This window comes from Rousettus aegyptiacus, unplaced genomic scaffold (assembly GCF_014176215.1).
Source record: "Rousettus aegyptiacus isolate mRouAeg1 unplaced genomic scaffold, mRouAeg1.p scaffold_m13_p_13, whole genome shotgun sequence".
Lineage (NCBI taxonomy): Eukaryota > Metazoa > Chordata > Mammalia > Chiroptera > Pteropodidae > Rousettus > Rousettus aegyptiacus.
This window is the reverse complement of record NW_023416288.1, coordinates 37,105,044-37,129,570: the sequence shown is the minus strand read 5'-3', so window position 1 is coordinate 37,129,570 and position 24,527 is coordinate 37,105,044. Positions and strand designations below refer to the sequence as shown.

The 24,527-nt window shown below is 48.0% G+C and overlaps 1 protein-coding gene and 1 pseudogene across 2 annotated transcripts in view; both read left to right on the top strand.

The window, feature by feature from the left end:
* The window catches only part of SCRN1 (secernin 1), a 45,839-nt gene extending 22,562 nt beyond the window's left edge, over positions 1-23,277 (top strand). For both annotated transcript variants that reach the window (XM_016135965.2, XM_016135963.2), the window contains exons 3-8: positions 4,615-4,796; positions 5,115-5,317; positions 8,260-8,454; positions 10,643-10,808; positions 16,760-16,940; positions 19,184-23,277. In XM_016135965.2, the coding sequence (XP_015991451.1) occupies positions 4,615-4,796; positions 5,115-5,317; positions 8,260-8,454; positions 10,643-10,808; positions 16,760-16,940; positions 19,184-19,342 (1,086 nt within the window). In that variant the 3' untranslated portion in view covers positions 19,343-23,277. The remainder of the gene's footprint in view (positions 1-4,614; positions 4,797-5,114; positions 5,318-8,259; positions 8,455-10,642; positions 10,809-16,759; positions 16,941-19,183) is intronic.
* On the top strand, positions 2,685-2,803 carry LOC118610840 (annotated as a pseudogene).
* Positions 23,278-24,527: the final 1,250 nt, after the last annotated feature.

The window sequence follows — 24,527 nt, the reverse complement described above, 5'->3', positions numbered from 1 at the left end:
TTTCCATTATTTTCCTCCTTTAAAATTTAAAGTGTTCATTGTTTTCTCCTTTTTTGAAAGTTTGTTTTCATTTATTTCTGTTTCTCACTGTGTGAGGTTCTGTGTGGGATCAGTATCCCAGAGTGAGGTTATACGATGTTCATGATTTGGGGCAGGCTTTTGGTGGATCATTTCTCTTTTCTTCCCCAATGACTATACTTGGAAAGAATAAAACATTACCAATTAACGATAGCAGTGGCATTGTTAGTGTAATTGTCCAGATTATGGCTTTATTTGTGGTGCGTGGGGGTATGCACGTGTAGGGGGATCTGAATTTTAATTCTGAAGATTATTCCTTCCAATAGGAAACACAAGTCGTCCCGGAACAAGGAATGTTGAGCAAAGCTCCGTGACTGCGGATCGTACACTTTTCCTGTCTGTTTTTGTTGTCGTTGTTGTTGTTGTTGTTTGTTCTCTTCTCTTAATTCCCAGGAGCAGAGGACCCCAGTCAGAAGCATCTTCCTCGCCCCGTGGGCGAGTGGCTTAGCAGGGGTGTTCCTTCTGCCATGTCCCCTTTTCCAAATTTATTTCTGACCTGAGGTCTTTGCATGGCCCATCTTCAAAGATCTTACAACTTCAAGAAAATAAAAAAGCAGTTCTTCTAAAATGTTGCTGACATCTTCTTTTGTTTTTATTTAGACCTACTATGAACCTTAAGGGCACATTTTCAAAACCGGCCACGTAGCAGGCATGATGCAGGGCTAAAAAAAAATTTTTTAAACCCAACCAAGTAACCAACCAACCAACAGCTCTCAGTGATAATTAGCAATGCTGCTTTAGACTTGCAAATTTTCTAAAACTAAAAATATTTCTCCGAAGCATCCCGTTTTCCCTGCCTTTTTTCTCCCACCCCGTGAAGTCCAGCTGACTCATCAGCTCATTTCGCAGTGGTTTTTGCTGGCGGTGCCAGGGTTGTGTTCAGCAGGAAAGGCACAATGGCTGCGTTTCATTAACTGAAATGTCTCTTGTGTGAGCGTCTATTCTTCCTTTCACTGGGCGAGAGCCAGAAATAGTGTGCGTTGGAATGTGCAAGGGGTGGGCGACAGCATGGAGCTGATTTTGCTCCTTCATTTCTTGACACAATCACACAAAGTAATAGAGGGCTTGCTCTGCAGAAGGCCTGTCTTTTGTCTTTGTCTCGAGGGTCTTGTCAAGGTTCATCTTTTCACCTCCCAACCTGGCGTGTGTCCCCAGGAGCCACCTGAGAGAGGAGCAAGCTCAATTCAGGCAATAACTTTGAAAACCTCGACGACTCGGGTTAGGCAGGGCTGAACGTTTAGAAGTATGCCTCACCGCACGCCCTACTCTGGGCATTCTGTTATAGTTATGTGGCCTTGGCCCCAGAAGTCACACTCGCTGACATTTGTTTTATTAAAGGCTGGTTAGGAGTGGACGTGAGGCAGTACGACAATTTGCTCATCACTTTCACAGCTTAATAGCCAACACCGAGGCCAGAACTACCCCCGTGAAGACCTAAAGTAGTGAATATTTTCTTTTTTCTTTTCCTTGTCCAGTACAAATTTGACTAGGAATTTTGACTTAGGGAGTTAGATTGTTTTGACCGCACCAAGAGATTTCTGTTGCTTTTTGGATTTCTTTTTTTTTTTCCGGTGAGACCTCCTCGGCTGCCTCAAATCCCACTTACTCGCTGCCTCATTCATAATGTGGCAAATGTGAAGGTCATTGAATTCTGTTTTGAAAACCGCCTACCTGTGGTGTTCATGTTCTAGATGGCTGACTTTACAACATTTAGCTAATTACAACACGTGTGCATGTTCCTTCTTGGCGAGGTTTGCTCCCAAAGTGGGATTTTAAATAACCCGTCTTTATGAGACAAGTGTGTCCATCCTCCCCATTCCCTCCCAGACCCGGGTGTGGTTTGTCAGATTTCAAACACAGTGGAGCGTGTGAGCAGCACACATGATGCCCACGTAAGTCAGGCTGTGTTTTGGAAGGGGATCAGTGGAATGGAATGTGAAAAAGAAAAAGCGACAGGACCGGGTGGATGAGAAGTACGAGGTGGGAGGAGGGATCAAAGTACAAGGCGGATTGAGCAGACAGGCCTCCGTGCCGCTGAAGCTGGCCTGGTGGCCATAGTAATGTGCACATGTGTCTCCTTCTTTCCCAATCAAAAAACAAAACAAAACAGCCTCCCCTCCCCCAAACTGGACCTCCTCATTGATTCATCTGCCAGCTGTGCTTAGCACGAAATGCTTTGTGTGCGGTTGGTGCTCTAAAAGTGATCGGTGAAATGCACATGAATGTGTAAAAATCAGCTTAAGGACTATGAGAGGTGAACACGCAGTGCGATATAGCTATGCCTTACTGTTAAATTGTATACCTGAAACTTAATGGATTTCGTTAATAAGTTAAAAATAAATAAAGAAATTTTGTAAAGATTAAAAAAAATGAATTTAAGGACAAATAAGTAAATCGGTTTCCTACTTTTACTTTTCTCCTGTCCTTAAAAAAATTTTAAATAAATCTAGGCTTAAGAATTCAAAGATTCCTTTCCCATTTACTCATTCTTTTCAAGACAGAATTTGTCACTGGAGCTCAGTGTCTATAAGGGTTTTGGAAAGTGTTGGTCAATGCCTGAACTACTTTTTACATGAAAGAATGCAATTTTAAGATATAGACTTCAAGTCTATGGCCATGCCACCCTGAACAAGCCCGATCCCGTCTGATCTTGGAAGCTAAGCAGGGTCAGGCCTGGTTATTACTTGGATGGGAGACCACCTAGGAAGACCAGGTGCTGTAGGTGTAAAAAAATAAAAAATAAGGGATTGTAAACTGACAAGGTTCTTTACAATCTGTGAGGTCAACCCAGGGTTGCCTCACCTAAAAGAGAGAGAGAGAGAGAGAGAGAGAGAGAGAGAGAGAGAGAGAGAGAGAGAGAGAAAAGAAAAAAACAGATATAGACCGATTATATTTAGAAGAGCACAGAGCACCATAGCTGTTTCTTGCTTTGGCCAGGTTTTATTCTAAAGGGATCATTTTTTAAAGTAAATAACTTGGAAACTGAATAGGGGAAAACATTTCAAAAGTTTATTTTCTTATCGATTTGCCATGAAAAACTCCAGGCTGTCTTGACAACCTCCGGATTTAATTAGCTTTCAGTTGACACATATTTATCAAGTGAAATAACATTATCCCAGTGCAGAGCAATATCTCCAGTGGCTTGCCAAGATACGGATGTCACGTGACCAATGAGTGTGCATGCTACATGCATTTCGGCTCTTACCTGAGGTTTAGAGATTATAGAAAATCAATGCAGAAGAATTTCCTGGGCTGCACTCAGGCGGTATAATTGGGTCTTGAATGGCAAAAAGATCTAAGGCTGCGCTTGATCCAATGCTTTCAGCCTCCCAATTTAAAATGTAAATGGCTTCTGCAGCTGATACAATTCTCCCTTGAGAGCTAAGGAGCTCTGTGTAATTTAGAGCCCAAGTTCCATGCTGCGTCAGCCGCACAAAGGAGGTGTCATGGACTGACAGAATGTCAGAGTCAGGAGGCCTCCTGTGGATAACTTAGGTTAGTTATCCAGCCGAGGACTCCCATGGGCCCAAAATGGGGCGGGGAAAGAAGCAGCAGGGAGGTTTCGAGGGACCCAACTCCGATCTCACACCTGTTCTATTTGCCTCTCAACGCGCTTCGGCCAGTTTTATTGTTTTCATGCTTCCGCTTAAGAGTTTGCGTGAAGGAAGGGTTCTGAGGCTAAAAATACTTTGGAAGAAAGAGTTTGATCTAGATTTTTCCAGGCGAAGACACAGCAGCCCGGAGAAGGTAAGACATGCACCTCTAAGTGGCGCACCCTGCCTTCTGACAGCAGTTAGAAATCACCTCTCTGGGGCTGTTCCTTATGTGTCCGGCTCATGGGGTAGCGTGAAGATCCAATGGGACAGACAGGAAAGCACGTCGTGGAAGAGAGTAAACATTTAACGTGTTAGTTAAATGTAAAGTGTTATTATCGTTTTCTTTTTTCTGCCAGCGGAGCAATCATGTAGGTTGTCAAACTGTGCTCCAGGGAGCCGTGGGGATCACTTCAGGGGGCTTAGGGACCTCCCTTCTTCAGAAACAAGCGTCTTCCCCTTTATGTGTTTTGTATGTCGGGCTTCTAGGTAAAGTTTCCTTTACAGATAGGGATCTGTAATGTTAAAAATATTTGAAAACCACCGATCTAGAAGGATTTTTACAAATGAGAATAAATAGCTCTGTGTTTGAAATGCTGGTGGCCATCGGTGCCTAGTGAAATGATTAGGCACATTATTCAGAGCAGAGATTTGGCCAAATGCCTGGTTCCAGAAGATGACCGCTATAGATGTTAGCATTATGGACAGATTGGCTTGAATCAAAGAAAGTGAAAACTGAGTGATTGGCAAGACTGAAGCTCACTGTGGAGAAGACCTTCGAGCTGTTTTGAGACTCGGGGTATCTTTTAAGTCTGGTTTTCCCAAGGCCTTTCATTTTTTGGTCTGTTTGTAACTGATGTGGTGGTTCAGTGTAAGTACCAAGGTGAAAACTAAGTAGCACCTGATGGTGATGTCTCTTTCTTTCCTGTCTTCATTTTTTCAGTGTACTTACATCTCAATCGACCAAGCTCCCAGGACCCATGCCATTGTGATAAGCAGACCTGCCTGGCTTTGGGGGGCAGAAATGGGAGCCAACGAACATGGAGTGTGCATAGCCAACGAGGCCATGAACACCAGAGAACCAGCCCCCGAGACGGAAGCCCTGCTGGGGATGGATCTGGTCAGGTACTGAGCAGTGATTCTTTGAAACCACTGCCCAGGACGGTTGGGGAACGGGATTTATCTCCCTCCAAACCTTATATTTTGTGACATGATCCTCCCAAAGAAGACTTGTTCCTTTTGATAAAGATGATGGAAAAAAGAGAATAGATTACAGGGGAATATTATTCAGCAATAAAAAAAAAATAATCAAAAAATCAAATACTGAATCATACTACAAGATGAATCTCGAGATTCATCAGCCTCATTCCAGTCTTTGGTTACTATGCTGATAACCACACGGTACCAAATGACCGCGGTATCCTTCTGGTTCCTTCACTTCAGGCTTGGTTTAGAAAGAGGGTCGACCGCTAAAGAAGCCTTAGACGTCATTGTTGCCTTGTTGGAAGAACATGGACAAGGTGGGAATTATTATGAAGATGCAGACGCTTGCCACAGCTTCCAGAGTGCGTATCTGATTGTGGACCGAGAGGAGGCCTGGGTGCTTGAGACCATAGGAAAGTACTGGGCTGCTGAGAAAATCACAGGTGAGTGGGCGTGGATGGTGGAGAGCTTCATGGACAGAAAAGGCCGACGTGGGTGTGTCCCGACTTACAGGAACCACGCTACTGATGCAGACCCTTTCCGTGCTGGATCTTCGGCTTTTGGCATGCCTCTCATGTCTGGGCTTCTGCTTCTAGAGAGGAAGCTGGAGTCTCCCGAACCGGGAGTGAATGGCTGTCAATACTTGGGAAGCATGCTCCTAACATCTCCTGTTTTACGTTTGCTTTCTGGGCAGGATCCAGTTCAGACTAGTAACTGTTTTGTGATCCAAACTGTTAGTCTGTTAATTGGCCAAAAGAATGGTGGTTTTTTCCATTTCGTTCATAATAGGTCAATGAATTACTACAACAGGGAGCTAGCTGCTCCTGATCACCTCCAGCCATGCAGCATTTTTTGCTTGGACCATTCTTCCAAAAGCGGAATTGGGATCTGTGCGGGGTCCATTTGCTCCCCCTGGGCCAACAAGCCCATGTCTCTGTGAGACAATGTTCCCAGAACATCAGAGGACTAGGGAATCTACCCAGAAGGATTTATTGCTGAGTAAATCGCGGCTCTGTGCCGCTGTAGCATCTTGTTCTAAGACAGCTCTGGGGAAGGAAATGTTGTGGGTGGGAGCGGCTATCTTGTATCCTCACCTCATGTTCAGGACAGGAGGGAATCCCGGAGTGGGTTAAAGGGCTTCCTAGAGGACTGAAGAGTTCTAAGAAAGAATTGGCCAGTGAAGCTCCTCTTACTTACATCCCTTAGAACTGGATGATAAATACATAGCACATTTGCTGCCATTCTTCCCTCCTGTGTCTGTGGCAGACATGACGAGTAGATTGCAGAACTCTTGTCTTATTGCATCTATACTTGGCCTATATATTTTTCTAAACTGAATTTACCAGGAAATCTCTTTTGGTTCCTCAGAAATGATGGCACCTGTTTGCCATCTCAGCCTTAGGAGTGACTGGAACGAAATCTGACCCGAGGTAGGAGCAGATCTATTGCAGTAGTTGAGAATCAAGGCTGTTGATTTCTGTGGTGTCAGTCAGTCCTGTGTGGGGGTTGCCGTGGACGGTGGGCACATTCTGTCCTACACAAGGCTGCCCCACTGAGGCAGTGAGATCTAGCTGTGCTTTCTTAACTGAGCTGTGCAAGAGCTGTGTCTGCCTAGAGCAGGGTGTAGTTTCTCCTCATTCTCACAAGGGTGAAGATTAGCTAATGGTGCCCTCGAAGCAATCTCAGAGTTCCTCCACCCACGTATGCCCCACATACACCCACACGTGCCTGCCTGCCCTACTTCCGCAGCAGTTACAGAACTCATGCAGCCATGGTGGTCTGCCAGGCCTCAAGCTTCCTGGGACGCCGGAACTTAAAACTCCTTTTTTAAAAAAACTCCCCCAAGATGAAGTCTTTCTATCGAATGGTTCCATCAAGAAGGCTAGTGATCGATGCTCAAAAGCAATCATATTGCTTTTAAGTCGAACGTAAAACGTTTTGATCTATAACTGCATTTCAAAAAACTTCGTGTCCCTTTAAAATGTAGCTTAAAAAATCCATCTCAAAATGAATGTTGTCTTTCACTAAATATATATATATATATTTTTAACCCAGCCATTCCTTGGACTCATTGATTTCATGTTTTCTGATCTCAGCAGAAGTGTGATTGCAGTCGGATTTAATGAATTCTGTCTCTCGAACGCTAAAATTCTGGAAAGCAATGTCTTATAAATTATCCCTTTTAGGAATAAAACATTTGTGGAGTTATTCACAAGACTTAAACATATCTTAGTATGAATAATGTCAAATTCACTTATTTAGGTGAAAGCTATTTTTTTATTTTCAATTTTTAAGAATAACTTTACACGTGTGACGTCCTCTAAAAAGATGAATGGCAAAGGATAAACGCCCATCAGGCAGGAATTCTTATATTGGAAGTGTAAATCAGTGAAGCAGAAGATACCGAAAGAACTCAGTCCGGCCCTGACCATGCCTTTGGGGAAACGGTTTTCGGGTAGAAATGGTTTTATTGCAGCTTGTAGTTTGGGCTTTCCCTCTCTCGCTACTTCATTCTCCAAGAATTTAGAAGATCACCGTGCTCCCTGGAAGCAGCAGCTATGAACGGCCATTTTGAGCTGCAGGTGATAACTCGGTAGTAACTGGACATCATCTTGAACTTGAGGGCCAGCTTATCCTGTGTATTTGCAGCCCAGGCTTTGGAGAGGCCATAGCAGTTGGGAGAACTGCTGCCCTGACCCTCGTTCATCGGTGCGAAGTGCCCTCAGAGTGCAGGCATTTCCGGTCCTAGGCTTATGTAGCTACACTTAATTATATTTTCATGAGAAAAGAATTCCCATGGAGTCTTCTCACATGCGCACGTGACGCACAGCTATTGCTAGGTACATTCTATTATTTAACAACTATTCATTATCAGGGCCTTCTACGTTTTTCTAAATCTTGGGACCTGAAAAAAAAAAAGTTGAATGAAGAAGTATCACATTTGCATTTTTACAAAATTACAGATTTATCTGGGCAGAGGGTAGAAGTGTGAAGCGTTCCTTCAGGTGGAGCAAGACTAAATTGGGGAGAATTCTCTACAGTTACGACATTCTCAGGTCTCGTTAGTCGCACAGTGCCTCTTTCAAAGAACCTTTCACTTTCTTTGTAAGGAGTAAATGCTTGGGGTTTATTTAGCCAGAAGGAAGGGCCTCACATCTTTCCTTTTGATTGTGAATTTAAGATCAAGTGACCTCTGCTCACTTACACTGTGATAATGCCCAGTCAGGACTGGTCATACCTGGGACATCTGTTTCTCTATCCAAAAATGGAATTTGATTCTTCCCTTTCATTAAAGTTAGGTTTCAGGGGAGAGATTCCCAGTAGATTTCCATTTCTTGATTAAGGCTTTATATTTCCAACTAACTGGGCTTTGTGCTCTCTGCAGAGGGCGTCAGGTGCATTTGCAATCAACTTTCACTCACTACCAAGATTGACGCAGAGCATCCTGAACTCAGGAGTTACGCTCAGAGTCAAGGCTGGTGGACGGGAGAGGACGAGTTCAATTTTTCCGAAGTGTTTTCTCCAGCCGATGACCATCTAGACTGCTGTGCAGGCAAAGACAGCTTAGAAAAGCAAGAAGGTGAGTTAGTACATCCCTCAAGAGTCTCCTTCTCACACGTGCCCTTTGTCTTGAAGCTGTTTTAGAGACCCTGTCTGAACGTCCGTGGGAAGGTGAAGAATGAGGAGAATAAGACAGACTACAAGTATAGAGAGACCAACTTGTGATAAAGTCCGTGATGTGTAGGCAAAATGACAGCTTGCACTTACTGTTTACAGGGTGCTTCCTTGTCCATGGAAGTTTCCTGCTCCTGTGTCCCCTTTAAACACTAATGTCATTGTACTTCCTTTTGTGATTCTTATTGCAGACTTCCTTATAGCTCAGTGTTTGTGTATTTGACTTAACTTCTGCCTCCCGTTAGCCTGCTGAGTCTTCAGGACAGGGCGTTGTCTCTTTTACTCATCTTAGGATTCCCTTCTGATACCTATTATAGTCCTGTGTTCCATGAACATTTATTAAGTTAACTATTGATCTGAATTCTCTTCATGAGCCCTCTGTTTCCCACCTAGTTATTGACTTAATCAGAACCCATATTTAGGTAAATATGGTGACTGGATAACTTATTATTTCTGTGCCTGAGTAGAAACCCTTCCAAATAAACTATAATGGCCATATTTTAAATTTGCTAGTGATACTAGTGTTTCGTAAGTCAAACCTTTGATCATTTAGGACAGGTCAGCAAACTCTCACCTGTCGTTAGCGACCTGTTTTGTAACTAAAATTTTATTAGCACACAGCTACACGTGTTGATTTCTGTTTCATTTATGGCCACTTCCATGCTACAGTGGCAGAGATTAACAATTGCAACAGGTAAGTTACGACAGAGATTGGATGGCTATAAGCCTAAAATATTTACTATCTGCTTCTTAGAAAAAGTTTGCTGACCCTTAATCTAGAAGAACATTTTAAGACTTTTGCTGTAGGACTTAATATATTCTGGGTAAGAAGGCAAGGAAGTATCCATTTTAAAGTGGGAACACTAAAAAAAGCTCAGAGTTTTTAATGAAAAGTAAACTAGCTTAATGAAAGTATCCAATACCATGTATGAAGGAGTCCTGCCAAAACATCAAACCTAAATCTGTTGAGGACTTCAGATCTAGCTACTAGTTTATGGGAAATACAAGGGATGGGGGAAAGTAATTAAATGACACCATGGGAATGCCATCCGCAGAGTCCAGACTGGGGAACTCTGCAGGAGAAATGGCCCGTAAATCAAATACAAGGTTAAAAGACGAGGGGCAGAGATTTGAGAGACATTGTCAACCTATTGGATCGGTAAACTCATTTATGAGACAGCGAGGAAGTTTGAACCCTGGGTAGGTTGAAGAAATCAAGGCGTTATTGTGACCATTCGTAGGAGTGATGTGTTGTAAATAGAGATTTACAAACAGGATGCGAGTCGTGCGAGTGAACTGTAAGCTGTCTTCTCTCTGTGTGATGCTTTGATGTCGTCTTCCTGGACACGGACGGAAAGAATTGTGTTTTAGTGAATTAAAACCCGAGGGAGAAAATGTAGAACTGGGATCCAGTGTGTAGTCGAGGACTTATCTGAAGTCAGAGCCAAAAGTCGTAATGACCCTGACTGTTCTAAATACCTCTGTGTGTGTGTAGTTTTCACTGCAGAGAAGTAATTTTTCAAATATACACTCCAAACAGCAAGAGTAAGAGTGTATGAGAGAACTTGCTTGGTAGACCGTGCAGAGATTGTATGCGCCTTCTACAAATATCATTTCGCTGTGTTACTACATGTGTTGAGGTATTGATAAGTGCTGTGTCAAAAGACCTTGAAATACTGTGACTTAAAAAAAAAATGCAAGCATATTTCTCTCCCACGTTATGGTCCGGATTTAATGACAGTCCAGGACTGATTTATTACTCTGCCTCGACACGTGACTTCCGTTTGGGGTCCACTTGCTGGCATCTCCCAGGTAGCAGGAAGGGAGGAAAGAAAAGCGAAGGGCAAGCATTTCTTCCTATGGATGTGGCAAGGAAGTTCTCCACGTCTCCTGTTGCTCAGGATTTATCATGAGGCCACACCTCCCCACAAGGGAAGCTGGGAGGTATCGTCTGCAGGAAGGCAGTTATGTTCTCAGCTGTAATTTCAGAAGTTGTGTTACTAAAACAGAAAGGAGTAAATGAATTTTGGTTAACATCCCGCCACAGTTACACCTCTCTCTCTTCCGCCCACCCCTTTGTTTTCTCTTTACAGAGAGCATCACTGTGCAGACTATGATCGACATCTTACGGGACAAAGCCAGTGGGGTCTGTATAGACTCCGAGTCTTTCCTCACCACAGCCAGCGTAGTGTCTGTGCTGCCTCAGAATACGAGCTCACCGTGCATTCACTACTTCACCGGGACCCCAGATCCTTCCAGGTTCGTCTGAGACACAGTCACGTAAGCACAAAGTGCGAGCTACTCTTGAGAGCTCGGCCGGCAAACACATATGAAGTTCCTGTGCCTCCCTGGTATAGCCGAGTCACTTTATTTAGTTGGCCTCAACTTGGCTCGTGTGGTGCAAAGAGCTCTGGCGAAGAGAAGCTCTTGGTTTCAGTCGCATAGCATTCGTCGGAATCATGGCATCAAATAGTTTTAAATTCAGCAAATAGTTATTGAGTATCTATCAGGGGCCGGGCATTGTGCTATGTACGGGGGATGCAAAGATAAACAAGACCCAATGAGACAGAGAGATTTGACAGAGAAACGCCCAAGATTTATCCAAATGACCAGTTTCTATGAGTTAGAGGACAGAGTGGCCCAGAGGCAAAGCAGACCGAAGCAACTTCAAGTGCACCGGCCACTTCTTTCAGACGCCGCGTTTAGAGGGTCGCTTTCTGCCCAGTATCTCAGCAAAGAGGAAGTGTGGCACAGTGGTTAAGGACACGGCCTGAGGAATAAACCGCTCGGAGTTCGAAATCCACCGCCGTCACTTAGTAGCCGTCACTTAGTAGCCGTCACTTAGTAGCTTCGCGTCTCTAAGCTGCTGTTTCTGTATTGTTCAATGGGGACAATACCGGTCCCCACCTTTGGGCGCTTGTCGGGCCTCATTTTTTAAACTGCTGCCAATATCAATAGATCCTTCTAGCAGGACCTGACTATTAAGTTGGGTCTGAGCTCTTCTTAGTTATTTATTCACTCATTTATTCATTTAACAAGCACTTATGAAGCACCTACTGCGTACCAGTTGTTGTGCTTGTTGGGTGCGAGGAACCAAGTGTGTGCGAGGTAAGAGGTGGTACAAAGGAGACGACAGAGAGGGAAACCTCGCAGAGGAAGAAACTCTTGGGCACTGGGCCTTGTGGGGAAAGTAGGAGTTCGTTAGCTGCAAAACGCAGGAACGGCGTCTGGGAGGAGGGAACAGCACCTGCAAAAGGACAGAGGCAGAAGAGCCAGCCTCCCGATGCCGGCGGTCCGGCCGCGTCTTGTGAGCACTGGCTGCTGGCCGCAGGGGTCCGCGTGGGCGTTTAAAGCGCCCGGCATGCTCTGCCGCGGTATTCGCACACTGTCCTTCGGGGAACAGGAAGCAGGGAAGGAGTGTATTGGACCGAAGGACGGCCGTCCCAGACCCCGCGCGCCCCGATCTCTCACGCACCTGCCCTGACAGGGCTTAGGAGACTGGCCGTCGTGAAGCCAGGACATGACATCAGGGGGTTCTGCTGCCGAAGCCGAGACGCATGGCCCGACGGCATCAGAAAAGAAAAGGTTGGGGAATAAATAGCCTTCTGATGTTTACAATGGAAAATTTCATGTAGTTTTAAAAGCAGATTGTCCGTGGTTAAATGAATGGAAAAGACCGCAAAGAAGATTAAAAGCTTTCTGGAAGGCGTCCGTTTTTATCCGCGTGGTTAAATGAGCCGCACTTCCTGCTGTGACTGTAGAACTGCCATCGATGATTCATTTTCCTGTTCAGCATCTTCACATTTTTTTCCGTAGTCGGGCACGTTCGCCATTTTATATTTCGGCAGCAGGAATTACCTGCTCTTGGGTGTTTAGGCAGCAAAATGAGGGACGTTTTGAATGACTCCTGCTAATGCTAAAAACATTGGAGAGATTGTTTTCAGAAAATAGTTTCCGGGCAGCGGACTTGCAAAGAGCGGACTGTGCTGTTTCTCGCCCCCAGTTCGGGCTGGAAGCGGAAGGGCACGAGCCACCGTCCTGTCTGCCACGGCTGATCGGCCCTTGTTGCGAAAGAACTCATTCTCACCTTCTTTTCCTCTCCTCCTTTCCCTCCTTTCCTAGCACCCTCCCTCCTAGTACGTACCGTGTAAGTTTGAGAGTAGAAAGAAGGCGCGAAAGTCAGAGTCTGAGAGATGGAGGGAGATGCGCAAAAGACCTTTCATTAATTTTCTCGAGAAGGCAAAGTCCATCATTTTAATATTCCGTTGAGCCAGCCGGTGCCGTAGTCCTCCAAGTAGGGACACTGATTGGCTTTAGTCCCCTGGCTCTGACCTTTGGACACCATTTCCCCGTTGGAATCCAGTACTTACTGAAGCTTCCCTGGCGTGAGAAACGGCAGAGGGCAAGAGCAGAGCGGCGGCTTAGCGCCGGAAACCGTGTGAGATGCGGAGTCCCGCGGCGCCCTGGGCCGGCGAGAGCCTGTCACGGCCTCTCTTCCTGACCGTGTGTTCAGTGATGTCACCGTGGGAGCTCGGCATGGGCCACTGCGGGCGCATTTACACGCCACAGCAGTTGGCAGACGCCGTGAACCGGGGCTTATAGTTTCAGAGACGGAGCTGTCAAAGCAGCACACCACGGAGAGGGCCCCACGTTTGGGAAAACACACGAATCCTCAGCATACGGAATGAGCCAACCCAGGCGGGGAGAGCGTTAAAAACTTTCCATTTCAGACATTGGAAGGCTATTTCCCAACCCATGTCCCTAACTGTATGTACTTCAGCCTAGGAAACAGAAAATGAGGGGGTGGTGCTAGGAACATAGGGTGTTTGAAGTACCTTAACTAGTGGCAAGGAGCTGGGGAGATGCGAGGGACAGTGTGTGTGAGTGTGTGTGAGTGTGTGTGAGTGTGTGAGTGTGTGTGCATGGGCATGTGCGTGCGTGTGTTGGGGGTGGGGTTCCTCCTCTTCTCTCGAGAAGAGCTAAATTGGATCAGCTGAGACTGTCTCATCAAGTTAAACTCAGATGTTAGGGACAAGTGAGACCTTTCTGTTATTGGAGGTGATGTTACGGGTCTTAGACGCCGTAGCGCGTGTGAGCTCAGCCTCCGGAGCTGTGTAGGCTCCCAGTGGGAGCCTTTATGCTTTTCCTGTCTGTGCCGGAAGCCCCTCCGGTTCTGCTGGGGACTCCAGGGCAGGGGATGAGCCTGGCTCGGTCACTTGGGGGAGTTGCTACACCTTCAGTAAGAACAAAGTCATGTTCGAAGTGTTGGCTGACGCTGGTATTAAACTTTCAAGTCCCAAAGCACAAAAAGTTTTATTTTTCTCTAGTAGCACAATGTGCGTATATAAATAAACGAATAAAAGGTGCAACAGTGAGAGGTAGTGGGGAAAAAAACTGACCTCGGCTTTGGAAGATTGAGCTCTTGCTCTGCCGTGGATTAGGAACATATCTTTGGACAAAGCTCTTAGCGTCCGTGAGCCTCAGTCATCTCATCTGCGAAGTGGGGCCGAGTTCTTACCCTGCCTTGTTCGTTGCTGTAGCCCTGGTACCTAGAACAGTCTCTGGTACTCAACAGTCAGAACAGTCAGCACTCAACACGGATTTACTGAATAAATGAATGAAATGAATAGGGTACCATGAGAATCGAATGCAAGCACTTTGAAAATTATGGTATACTATAAAATGTTAGAGATTTTCATGATAGTTTTGTTCTCCTTCCAAATGAGACGACAAAGGAGAGGAAAACAGATTTTTTTTTACTCTGGCTTGGTGCGTACATCACAACATTTCAGGAAAAAGAAGACCAATAAGGCAGAGACGCCTCGGTTGGAGCATGTTACTGGGCTGCGGCTCAAAGCGTCACCCCAGGCTACGATCCCGCAGACCTCCGTCCGAGACAGACTTTGGAAGGGCTGCTGCGCCTCGTGTCATCAGACCGTGTGCCTTGGACTTTAGATTTTTCTCGGTGAGAGCTGCCGGTTGCAGCGACGTGGTTTTCTTCGGTGCTGCTCGTGGACCCCTCCGTTTAGCTGTCCTTCCCCCAGGGTCCCCGTGGGGCAGCTCCGCCAGTTTGCAAGCTCCTCATTAACCGGCCTCGGGCTGCCCTGCGCATTGGAAGCCTTTTCTCCTTTCGGGCCTGTCGTCTTCGATTCATGTCACACCACACCATGGAGGGGCTGAGTGACCAGAGTGAATTCCCAGTGAGGTGACTTCTCTGAAGGTCCGTGTGAGAGGACAGAACAGAAGCAGCTTTCTGGAGCCCCCCGCGCTGTGTCCTGAGTCAGAGCCGTCTGCTGGACGCTCTGGGGACACCCCGGGGACGGCCCCGCATGAGTGGCGAGGCGTGCCCTGCCCTGCCCACGTGGACTGGGAGGGCTGGTCACAACTAGATGGCAGTTTCAGCTTTGCTGGTAGCTGGGTATGTGACCTTGGTCAAGTCATTTCATCTCTCCGGGCCATTAGTTGACATACATTCAATCAAGTGGCATTTAAGATTGAGATTTAAGTGTGGGAAATGTCAGAGATTCTCATCTACTTGGATTTTTAATGTGATTTTTTAAATAAGGACTGGCAAGAAATCCGAAGGTTTCAGAACCACTGAGTTATCCACATTCCTTTTCTGGAACTGGCCCAGCCCACAAGCCTTGTGCTTCCCCGGACAGGCGGCTGCGGATGGGCCCAGCCTCCTCTCTGCGTTCGCATCACCTGCAGAGGACAGCAGAGTACCTGGCCAGCACCTCTCCTTCGCCAGGACCATCCACTTTACCAGCTTGGGGTGCAAAGGTCTCCTCGCGTTTAACCTTCAGTTAAATCAGCCTGAGCTCAGTCTTGCGCACGCGATCAGGGTCTTTCTTCCCTCACAGAACCTCTGGGAGCTCACCCAAGAGGTCCCTTCTCGTCGTTCTTGTCTCCAGTGGTGATCCTTAGACTTGCTATGTCGCCTTGTTAACGGGCAGATTCTGATTCAGCAAGGCGGGCGTGGGACCCGAGGATGCGGCTGGCACTTCGAGTCCAAGGACGCGATGAGGGTAGCAAGGGTCATCATTTCCCAGTGCTGTTCAGATTGCGGCCCGCGTGGACATATTCGTGTGGCATGCTGGCGTGGCTGCCTCAAGGCCAGACACCTGGGTGCCGAGGCAATCGAGATCCCAGCTCACTTGGAACCCACCCGAGGCATGGAGTGGGCCAGGGCGCACCCATGAAGGGAAGAGAGAATAACCGGTCTGAAAAGCATCTTTCTCTTTCTCTCCTACGGTTATTGCAGCTGCTGCCCCAGAGTGTGGCTGAAAACAAGCCGCCCTCGGGGCCCAGAGGGGCTGTGCTCTGCCAGGAGCACCGTGTTCAACCAGCGGTGTTTTCTATGGGTGTAGAGAGGGGGGAATAAGACTCTGTCCCTTGTGTTATAGTCGGCTATGGTCGACACACCCCCTGGTGGCCTGGGGTCCTGGATGTAGTCTTTTAGATACATGCCCCTTCTGGTGTGTGTGTGTGTGTGTGTGTGTGTGTGTGTGTGTGTGTGTGTGTGTGCGCGCGCGCCCAGGTATGCATAGGTACACACACACACACACACACACACACGGCCATTTTCCCTAAGATACATCCATCATGCTGAAAGAGCCGAATCAAAGAGTTCTTACCTCACCCGACTGCGGTGCCCAGACCTGCCCTCTCACACGACTAGACTTCTCTTTCTCTGTGGTGTGGCCTCTCTGGGACCTCTGGGACCCTTTTTTGTCAACCGTCATAATCCACCCCCTTCCTGAGTCTGCCAAAGATATTCCAAAAATTTTTACGTAAGGTAAAACCTAAAATGAGGGAAAGAGAGGTGGGGTTTCCTTGCTTTCCGGGAGGCCGCTGTCCCGCAAACCACAGCCGAGAAAGGCGACCTCTTCCAACCAAACGGAAGGCCCCTTGCACCCTTTCTCCGAACACTGTGTCTGCGCCTCGCTTAGACCGAGAGGAGCCTCGTGGACGGTCTTCCCAGCATGAAGCAGGTCTGTCTGGCTGTCTCCTCATTGCAAATACAAGAATTTGCAGCGTGCCAATGGCAGTTAGTTTTACTAAAGTATTTCCTAAAATATGCGGTTGTGTCTCTCGGCACGTGCCCGCCCACCACGCGCCCCCCGCCGCCCACTGTCCGCCACTGGAAGGACAGTTTCTGGGTGTCCTCACACCCCGGTCTGGCTGAAGCACCTCTCCTTTCTCTCCAGGTCCATATTCAAGCCTTTCATCTTTGTCGACGACGTCAAACTTGTCCCCAAAGCACAGTCTCCCTGTTTCGGGGACGATGACCCAGCCAAAAAGGAACCTCGGTTCCAGGAGAAACCGGACCGCCGGCATGAGCTGTACAAGGCCCACGAGTGGGCGCGCGCTGTCATCGCGGGGGACCAGGTGAGCCTGCGGGGTGGGCGCGGCAGGGCGACAGGTTTAGCGAGAACAAACGCAGGAAAGCAGCCGAGGAGCTCCCCATTCTCCCCCTGCTCCAGCACGGCTCCTCCCGAGGCCTTTGCTGGAATGCTGGGCGTTGATTTTCTCACTCGGCCTCTTGGAACCAAGCCTCCACTTTTGGTGTTATTCTAGAACTCAGTGGGCTGCGAACAGTCCTCACTTTCTGTTTACCTAGGAATTACAGAAATGTGTGGTTCTGGTAGGGATGACTCCTTTTCTGCTCTCTGAAATTCGCTGTATATTGTTGGGGTTGAAAGTCGTATATGATGGCAACACTTTAAAGCTGCCATCGTACATTTTTATTATTTGAATTTAATTTAATTTAATTTATTTAACGCCTGGTCTTCCGAGGTGGTCTCCCATCCAAGTACTCACTAGGCCCAACCCTGCTTAGCTTCTGAGATTAGACAGGACTGGGCTTGTTCAGGGTGGGATGGCCAGGGACCATACGTTGTTTTCAAAAAAGTGATTCTTCAAAAAAAAGTTCTGGAGAGGGATAGCGTTGCACAACACTGAGAAGGTACATAATGCTGCTGAACTGTGCATTAAAAATGGTTAAAGTGGTAAATTTTGTGTATATTTTATGACGATGAAAAACGTTTCCAGTTAAAAAAAAGTTTTCAGTTAAAAAAAAAAAGTTCTTCCAAGTTTAACTCCCTTCCTCCACGCAACACTTTGGTAAATAAAAGCTCCAAGACATCAGTTCAAACAAGACACACACTCAGTTTGTGCCCACGGCGGCCGTCAGCGATGGCCTTTTGTGTGTCACTCACGCCTCTGCTTTGCTGAGGAAGAAGGACTGTGGTCGTTGGATGCTCATCTGCTTCCCAAGCGTTCACTGAAGAGCTCGTCACAGGTCCAGTTTCCCCTGAGGAAAGGCTTCCCTTTTTGGTGACCTGTTACATGCAGTTAGTGGGGACTGCGTGAGTTTACTCATGTTGGGCACGGTGGATTACAGGAAAAGAACGTAAAGGGTAAGAGCAGCAGTAAGTCCACGTGGGCTCAGAAAGTGTCCTCCGAGAGGGGCAGTCTCGCTCCGCGTCGAGCTCGCTGTTCCATGCCACAGAAATGACTGTTTCGACATGTAAAACTTGCACAGTCACTTTATATCTGTCCGCCCTGCCCCACGTGCCCCTGGAACTGTGGACCCTGCTGCCACATCACCCGGGGTTTTGTCCAGGGCCATCCGCATGCGTTCCTGACGACGCACGTTTGTCTAGTGGATGTTAGAAAGCCACCGTCAAGTGAGTAAAAATATCGCTTGGTAGTGCCTGGTTTTGTGGATGTTCGGTAACTAGAAGGCAGAGGCAGAAAGGACTGTGTGCTCTGAGCTAGTCTCCACAAAATCTCAGTGAGACAAGACCGACGAGCCTTGGTGGGCTTTGACTGTTGGCGTGAGTCAAGCCAGTGTTAGGAAGGGGTGGCTGGGTAGTGACAGCAGCTTCTGGGTTATGGGACTGATTAACCGAGCACATGGGCATTTCTCACTGCCATCCAACGGATAATTCCCACTCGAGAGAAGAGATCGCACCACCTCAGCAAATAAGTCAATCGGAGATAGACGTGGCATGTGTTTATTCATAGATCCATTTGTTTCTTCACCAGACATTTATTGGGAGGGCTTACCACGTCCCGGGCATTGGAGGACAGAGATGAGAGCCCAATTCTCACCCCCCATGAGATGATGCTCTAACGGGGGTGGGGGTGGGGACTCTGGTAAGTAGACAAACCATTACAGGACAGGAGAGAGCAACCTTGAGAGAAGGAAAGGCATCGGACCGCGGGAGCCTGGAAAGGAGGCTCTCGAAGACCAGGCGCTGAGGGAGAGCAGGGCCACCTGCTCGGTAGCAAGGAAGAGTGCGAGGGGCTGGAGGCTGCAGTTAACTGAGCCCGGCTGACGGCAGGAGCGTGGCAGGCAGGTGAAGCAAGGAAGAGCCTCGCACGTTACAACAGGCCTTCCCTGACCGTCACTCGGGACTTGCCCTGGAGGCCATGGCAAGCCACGTAGAATTCTAAGCAGAGCAGCGACAAAGCCACATTGGCATTCTAGGAGGATCTTTGGGGCGGCCCTGTGGGAACCAGATTAAATAGGGTGGGTAGCCCCACCCGCCCCCCCCGCCCCCCCCCGCCCCGAGAAGTTTTCAGTGTCCATTGCAAAGACCCCCACTGTCTTTGTCCTGCCTCAGGAGCAAGGTCGAAAGCTGAGGAAGACCATGCTGCAGCTGGAGAGACAAGGCCTGGAAGCCATGGAGGAGATCCTGACCAGCGCCGGCCCCCTGGACCCCGCGGAAGTCGGGGATCTTTTCTATGACTGTGTGGACACGGAGATTAAGTTCTTTAAGTGAAGTAAGCGTTCTCTTTCCCCTTCTTATTTAAAGTTTTCCCACCTTACTAAATTACCAGCACAACAACCACTCTCCTGTTTGAGTAAAATGAGAAAGTTCTGGTGCGGTCTCCTTTTCTGAAGCCAGATCGAACTGCTGACCTGTGTTCTGCTCGAATCTCTGAAAGGCCCCTTCTGCGATGTAGGTCCCCTTCCTCGGCGGAGTCACGCGTATCCCATTCGCCTGCTGTTCGATCGTATGACTAACTGTGGATTTTCAGCTGCTATTATTGTATTTCAGTGACAATGGACACATTAGCCTCTCCACGGGAGGACTGGAGTTCACCGAGCCCTGGAAGGCAGGCTCCGCGGTGCCGAGTTTGTGGGGGAAGCAAAATCTTCTGAAGTTTTACCCTCAGTAGCGGCCCCTTTCAGGTGAAGAGAAGGCATTTCTTTGTCAGGCCTGGGGCTCTCGTGTATGCTCCAGGGAGAAGCTTCCTGGCCTCCCACTATTAGAGTGTGTGCCGAGTGCAGAGTGTCTCCAGGTGTGTCTTCTAAGGCAGCGGTGCCCAACCTTTGTGGCACCAGGGACCGGGTGCTCCTATGAGAATCGAATGCCTGACGATCTGAGGTGGAGCTGAGGCAGTGATGCTAGCGCTGGGGAGAGGCTCAAATGCAGACGAAGCTTTGCTCGCCTGCCGCTCACCTCTTGCCGTGTGGCCCTAACAGGCCACGGACTGGTACCGGTTTGCGGCCCTGGGGTTGGGGACCCCTGTTTTAAGGGACAGAAGCAATGGGAAGGAATTAAAGGGAGCTCCTCCCCGGTCCCAGCTCCATCCTCATTCCCGTGATCCTGTGCACTGCGCTGGGTGCCGTGGACGCAGAGTGCTTCCACGTGTGGGACCACTGGGCATCTGCGTTAGCTGGAACCTGCCCGCTGTAGAGATTCAGAGGCACCTATGCCGGGGACTTCCCTGAATCACCGTGTGGCTCTCCCAAAAGTCACCTGGCTCATCCTTGCCACATGGATGTGGCCTTGTCTAGGGGTGATTCCAGGCCTGGTTACTGCCATCTAGTTTAGGATTAATTAAATGGCCCCATGGCACAGTTCCACCCCACACAGCTGCGAATCTCTCAGCTAATGAGGGAGAGAAAAGGAGAAACTTTCGACAGTTTAGGTTCTAGTTAAAGTAGCTGGAATCTTGAGCACCCACAACGTTATCTCAGCAGAGACGTGAATTAAGCTGATTTATTTCCAGCGCCGTGTGCCTGTGAAGGGTTCGACTTACACCAGAGCATGGAAAAGCGTGCGAGGAGGACCAGATGGGCTCGGCATTGGGGAGGCAGAGTGCAGGAAGGCGACAGATGGATGGAGAAGCATTTCTCGCCAGGGTCCCCATCCAGCCTCCAGCCTTCCTGCCCAGCCTGTTAAGTCCCACTGAGCTGTATCAGAGGCAGCCGGCTTCCCCCGGTCCTCCTCTTCCCCCTCCCACCCGCATGGCCCGGTGACTGCCTGCAGACTGCGAGCTGGAGTGGGCAGGGGGTAGTGGGGGCCTTGCCTCCAGCTACTGAAACTCCGCCACTCACGAAATGGAAGTGGCCAGCGCTGACTGCGAGAGGGTGTGTCAGTCCGCCAGCTCGTGGGAGGATGGCAGCCACATTGCTCTGAGTGACTCCACCTCAGCACCCGTGTGAGCTAGGCCGTGGGAGTCGGGAGGCGCTGGCTGTGGACACTGAGGGTCGCAGGTTTTCGGAACAGATCTGTTTTCCCACCAGCTCTCTTTAAGCGGGCAGGCATGAGGGCAGCGTGAGCTTTTGGCCCAGCACCTTGTAAAGTCCGTGTGTCAAATCACTAACAGCGAGTGGTAAGGACGGGAAGACTGAGCCGGCGGAGTTAACGGCGGCTGCTCGTGGTGGCTCGTGGTTGCTGAGTGGTGGTGTCCAGGTTTGGCCTAGGCTTTCACCGTTGATGAACTCAGGGTCTCCGTGTACATGCAGTGGCCATTCTGGGGGCGTCTGTCTGCAGGGGGACGGGGACCCGTCCCTGCCTATGCCCGCCTGCTGAGTGGTTGTTTAGAGCAAGGTGATGCAGAAAGCATCAATATCACCATGTCGTCTTACCTCCCTCCACCTGTTATGGAAACGTCTCATCAGACCTGACATGTCTGTGATTTGGTGATTCGGTGTTTGACCAAAAGGGATCTAGTGAGAATAGGTTACACAGAGGCCTGCTTTTCATTATTATGGGCCAAACAAAGGTCACGGACAACCCAGGCAGCCGTATGCCATGACCCAGCCATTGTGCAGTGGGAAACACAATGGCAGCTTCTATTAGGGGACGTTGACCTTAGTCTAGCACTTCCGAGAAGGGCCGACCCTGACTCAGAGTTGTCTTGGCTAACACTGTGCATCACGGGTGTGGTGCCTCTGTCTGACCACTAGAGGGCGAGGTAGCCCAGAAGTTAACCGGGGCTGGGCTGCTTCCATCTGGCACAGGTGGTCTGTGTGTAGTCACATCTGAATAATAGCAGTGGACAGATTTTTTTTTAATGCATTGGATAGATGGAGAAAGACAAGAAGGGAGCGAAGAATCTGCCGATGTGGCTGTACTCACTTCTAGTGACTCATCTACTGAACAGCTTGAAGTGTGGTGGATTTTGAGCAGGCTGTTGTTGGGGCGGGGAATGTTAGTTTTTAAATGCTCCTAACAGACTCCGCTTTTGGAAAATGCTTATCATGACGTGGATCATTTATTGACCAGGAATTGCTCTTCTAAAGGCAATATGGAGAAAACGAATATTCAAAACGAACTATGAATATAATGTTTAAAGGTCAGTGTGTATATAGCTTTCCTAAAATACCATTTGTGTATCCATTAAGACTCGGGGAGGGGGGGCGCTATGCATGTTTTGTACAGAAAGAAGACATGGCCATAAAGGACAGGATCCCCCTCACCCTCGGCTCCCGCGTCCCATAACCAAACATAAGCTCATTAGTCTTGTCTAGTAGAGGAGAGTTGTCATAGAGGAAGACAGCCCTCTGCACTAATGGGGGGCAGTGGCGGGGGGGGGGCAGGCAGAGGCTCCAGTGAAAGAAAACTAGCAAAGCAGAAGTAGTACTCTTTCATTCTTGGAGGTGGTTGGGAACGTTAGGTAGGATAAGGATGTACTTGAAATCATGGTGATTCTTTAGTGTCTATTAACATAAGACACAGTGTTATTATTAGTCTTACAAGCTGTCTGACAGAGCAGGTGTACGCCTATTAGATATTAGCAGTGAGGTTCTTTCGCTATTGGGTAAACCAGTAGGTATAAAAAACAATTATCAACCAGGCACACTTGTTTGGTCCCTGATGTCATCCACACGGAGACAGGTGGACACAGCTCTGGCTGGCCCAGCAGGGGAGGCAGGTGGGACCAGTGTGTCTGTTATGAAAGAACAGTCGAGTCATTTATGGGGAGGTCTTCAGCTGAGCTCTCGGCTTTGGGAAGAAGCGCGTGGAGGAAGGAGGGAGGGGACCCCACCTAGCTGGCCATTCTTCGTGGAGGAGGAGCAGGAGCGGCAGGTCCCAGCGCTACCTCGTGCTTCCCTGTAGCTGTGGCATTTCATTCCCCTCGGCCCCAAGTCCCAGTTCCCCTCCTGTGGTTTGTGTCAAATGTGCTCTATCTGATTGGCTTTAAACACCCCGAAATGTCACAAGCAGATTTCTCATGGGAACAGGTTCGTACATATTTGCAATCATGTTGTGGGAAGTTAAATGTGTGAGGTGGAAAATGCTATTGGCAGGGAATAATAAGAAGGAGGATCTTTGTTTCCTGCAGTAGGGACTGACCATGTAGTCTTACTGGCCTTTTGTATAAATATCTGCAAACCAGAAAACTCCCATCCAGCGCTTGCCCTTGGAATTGTCTCTAAATACACCTAGCGTACAATAAAAAGTACTGAAATTAATGTTCAGTGGCCTCTTCTATTTTGTGTTTCATGAATAAATGTTGGGCATCAGTTAAAACACAGAAAATGTATGAAAAGGCATATACCTTTCTGATTAAATATTCAGAAAACCCGATCAGTTCGACAGTTTTCTTCATTTTATGCCTTTTTGTAGACAGATTCATGTTTTAAAAATAAACACAAAACCACAACATAGCACCTCACACCCACCAGGACGCTACTGTCGAAAACAAAACAAAACAAAACAAAGCAGAAAATGACAAGAAATTGGAACCCTAGTGCACGGTCGATGGGAATGGAAAATGGAAAACGGCACGGTGTTTCCTCAAAAAAAATAAAAAGAGAGTTTCCATTCAATCCAGAAATTCCGCTTCTGAGTGTATACCCAAAAGAATCGCAGGCACGACCTCAAAGACGCACGTGTCCAGCCACGTTCATAGCAGCGCCATTCGTGAGAGCGAACGGCGGAAGCAGCCCAAGTGCTCGTCGGTAAATAAAATGTGGCGCATACATACCGTGGCATATTGTTTAGCATTAAAGAGGAAGGACGTGTTGACACATGCTACAGTATGGATGCAATCTGAGGACCCTGTGCTGAGTGAAGTAAGCCCGTCTCGAACAGGCAGGTATTGTGTGATTGCACTTATACGAGGTACGAGGGGTAGCCGGACTCGAAGAGGCGAAGTAGAATGGTGGTTACCAGGGGCTGGGAGCAGGGAGAGATGGGGAATCGTTTTTTAAGGGGCACAGAGTTTAACTTTGACAAGATCATGGAGGAGTTCTGGACATCTCTTTTTGCACAACCATGTGAATCTACTGAACACTGTGGAACTGTACACACAACAATGGTTAAGACAGTAATTTTTTTTTTTTTTAACCACCACAATTCAAACCAAAACCACACTAGAGACAGAAGTCTAGATGATCAGAACGGCTGCTGGCAGCGATGGTAAGCGTCTTCATTGTAAAGCCGTTGACAGGTCCACAGGGGGAAAGGGATCTGCATAAGGAACAATAGCTCTCTCCGCTCTCATGACTCGGAAATGCAGATGGCTTCCACGATCCGGTCTCCACCGTGACAGGCAAAAAGGCAGCGGAACGTCTTGTTCATGAAACTGGGACTTAGTCACGAGTGACCTGTGTCGAGGTCATAGTAGTTAACTGCCCCATTTATATGACGAGGAACTGCTAACTCTTTAAGTTTTATTTCCGGCTTTTTTCGTAAACATAATGCATTTTTTCATAAACAGAATGTA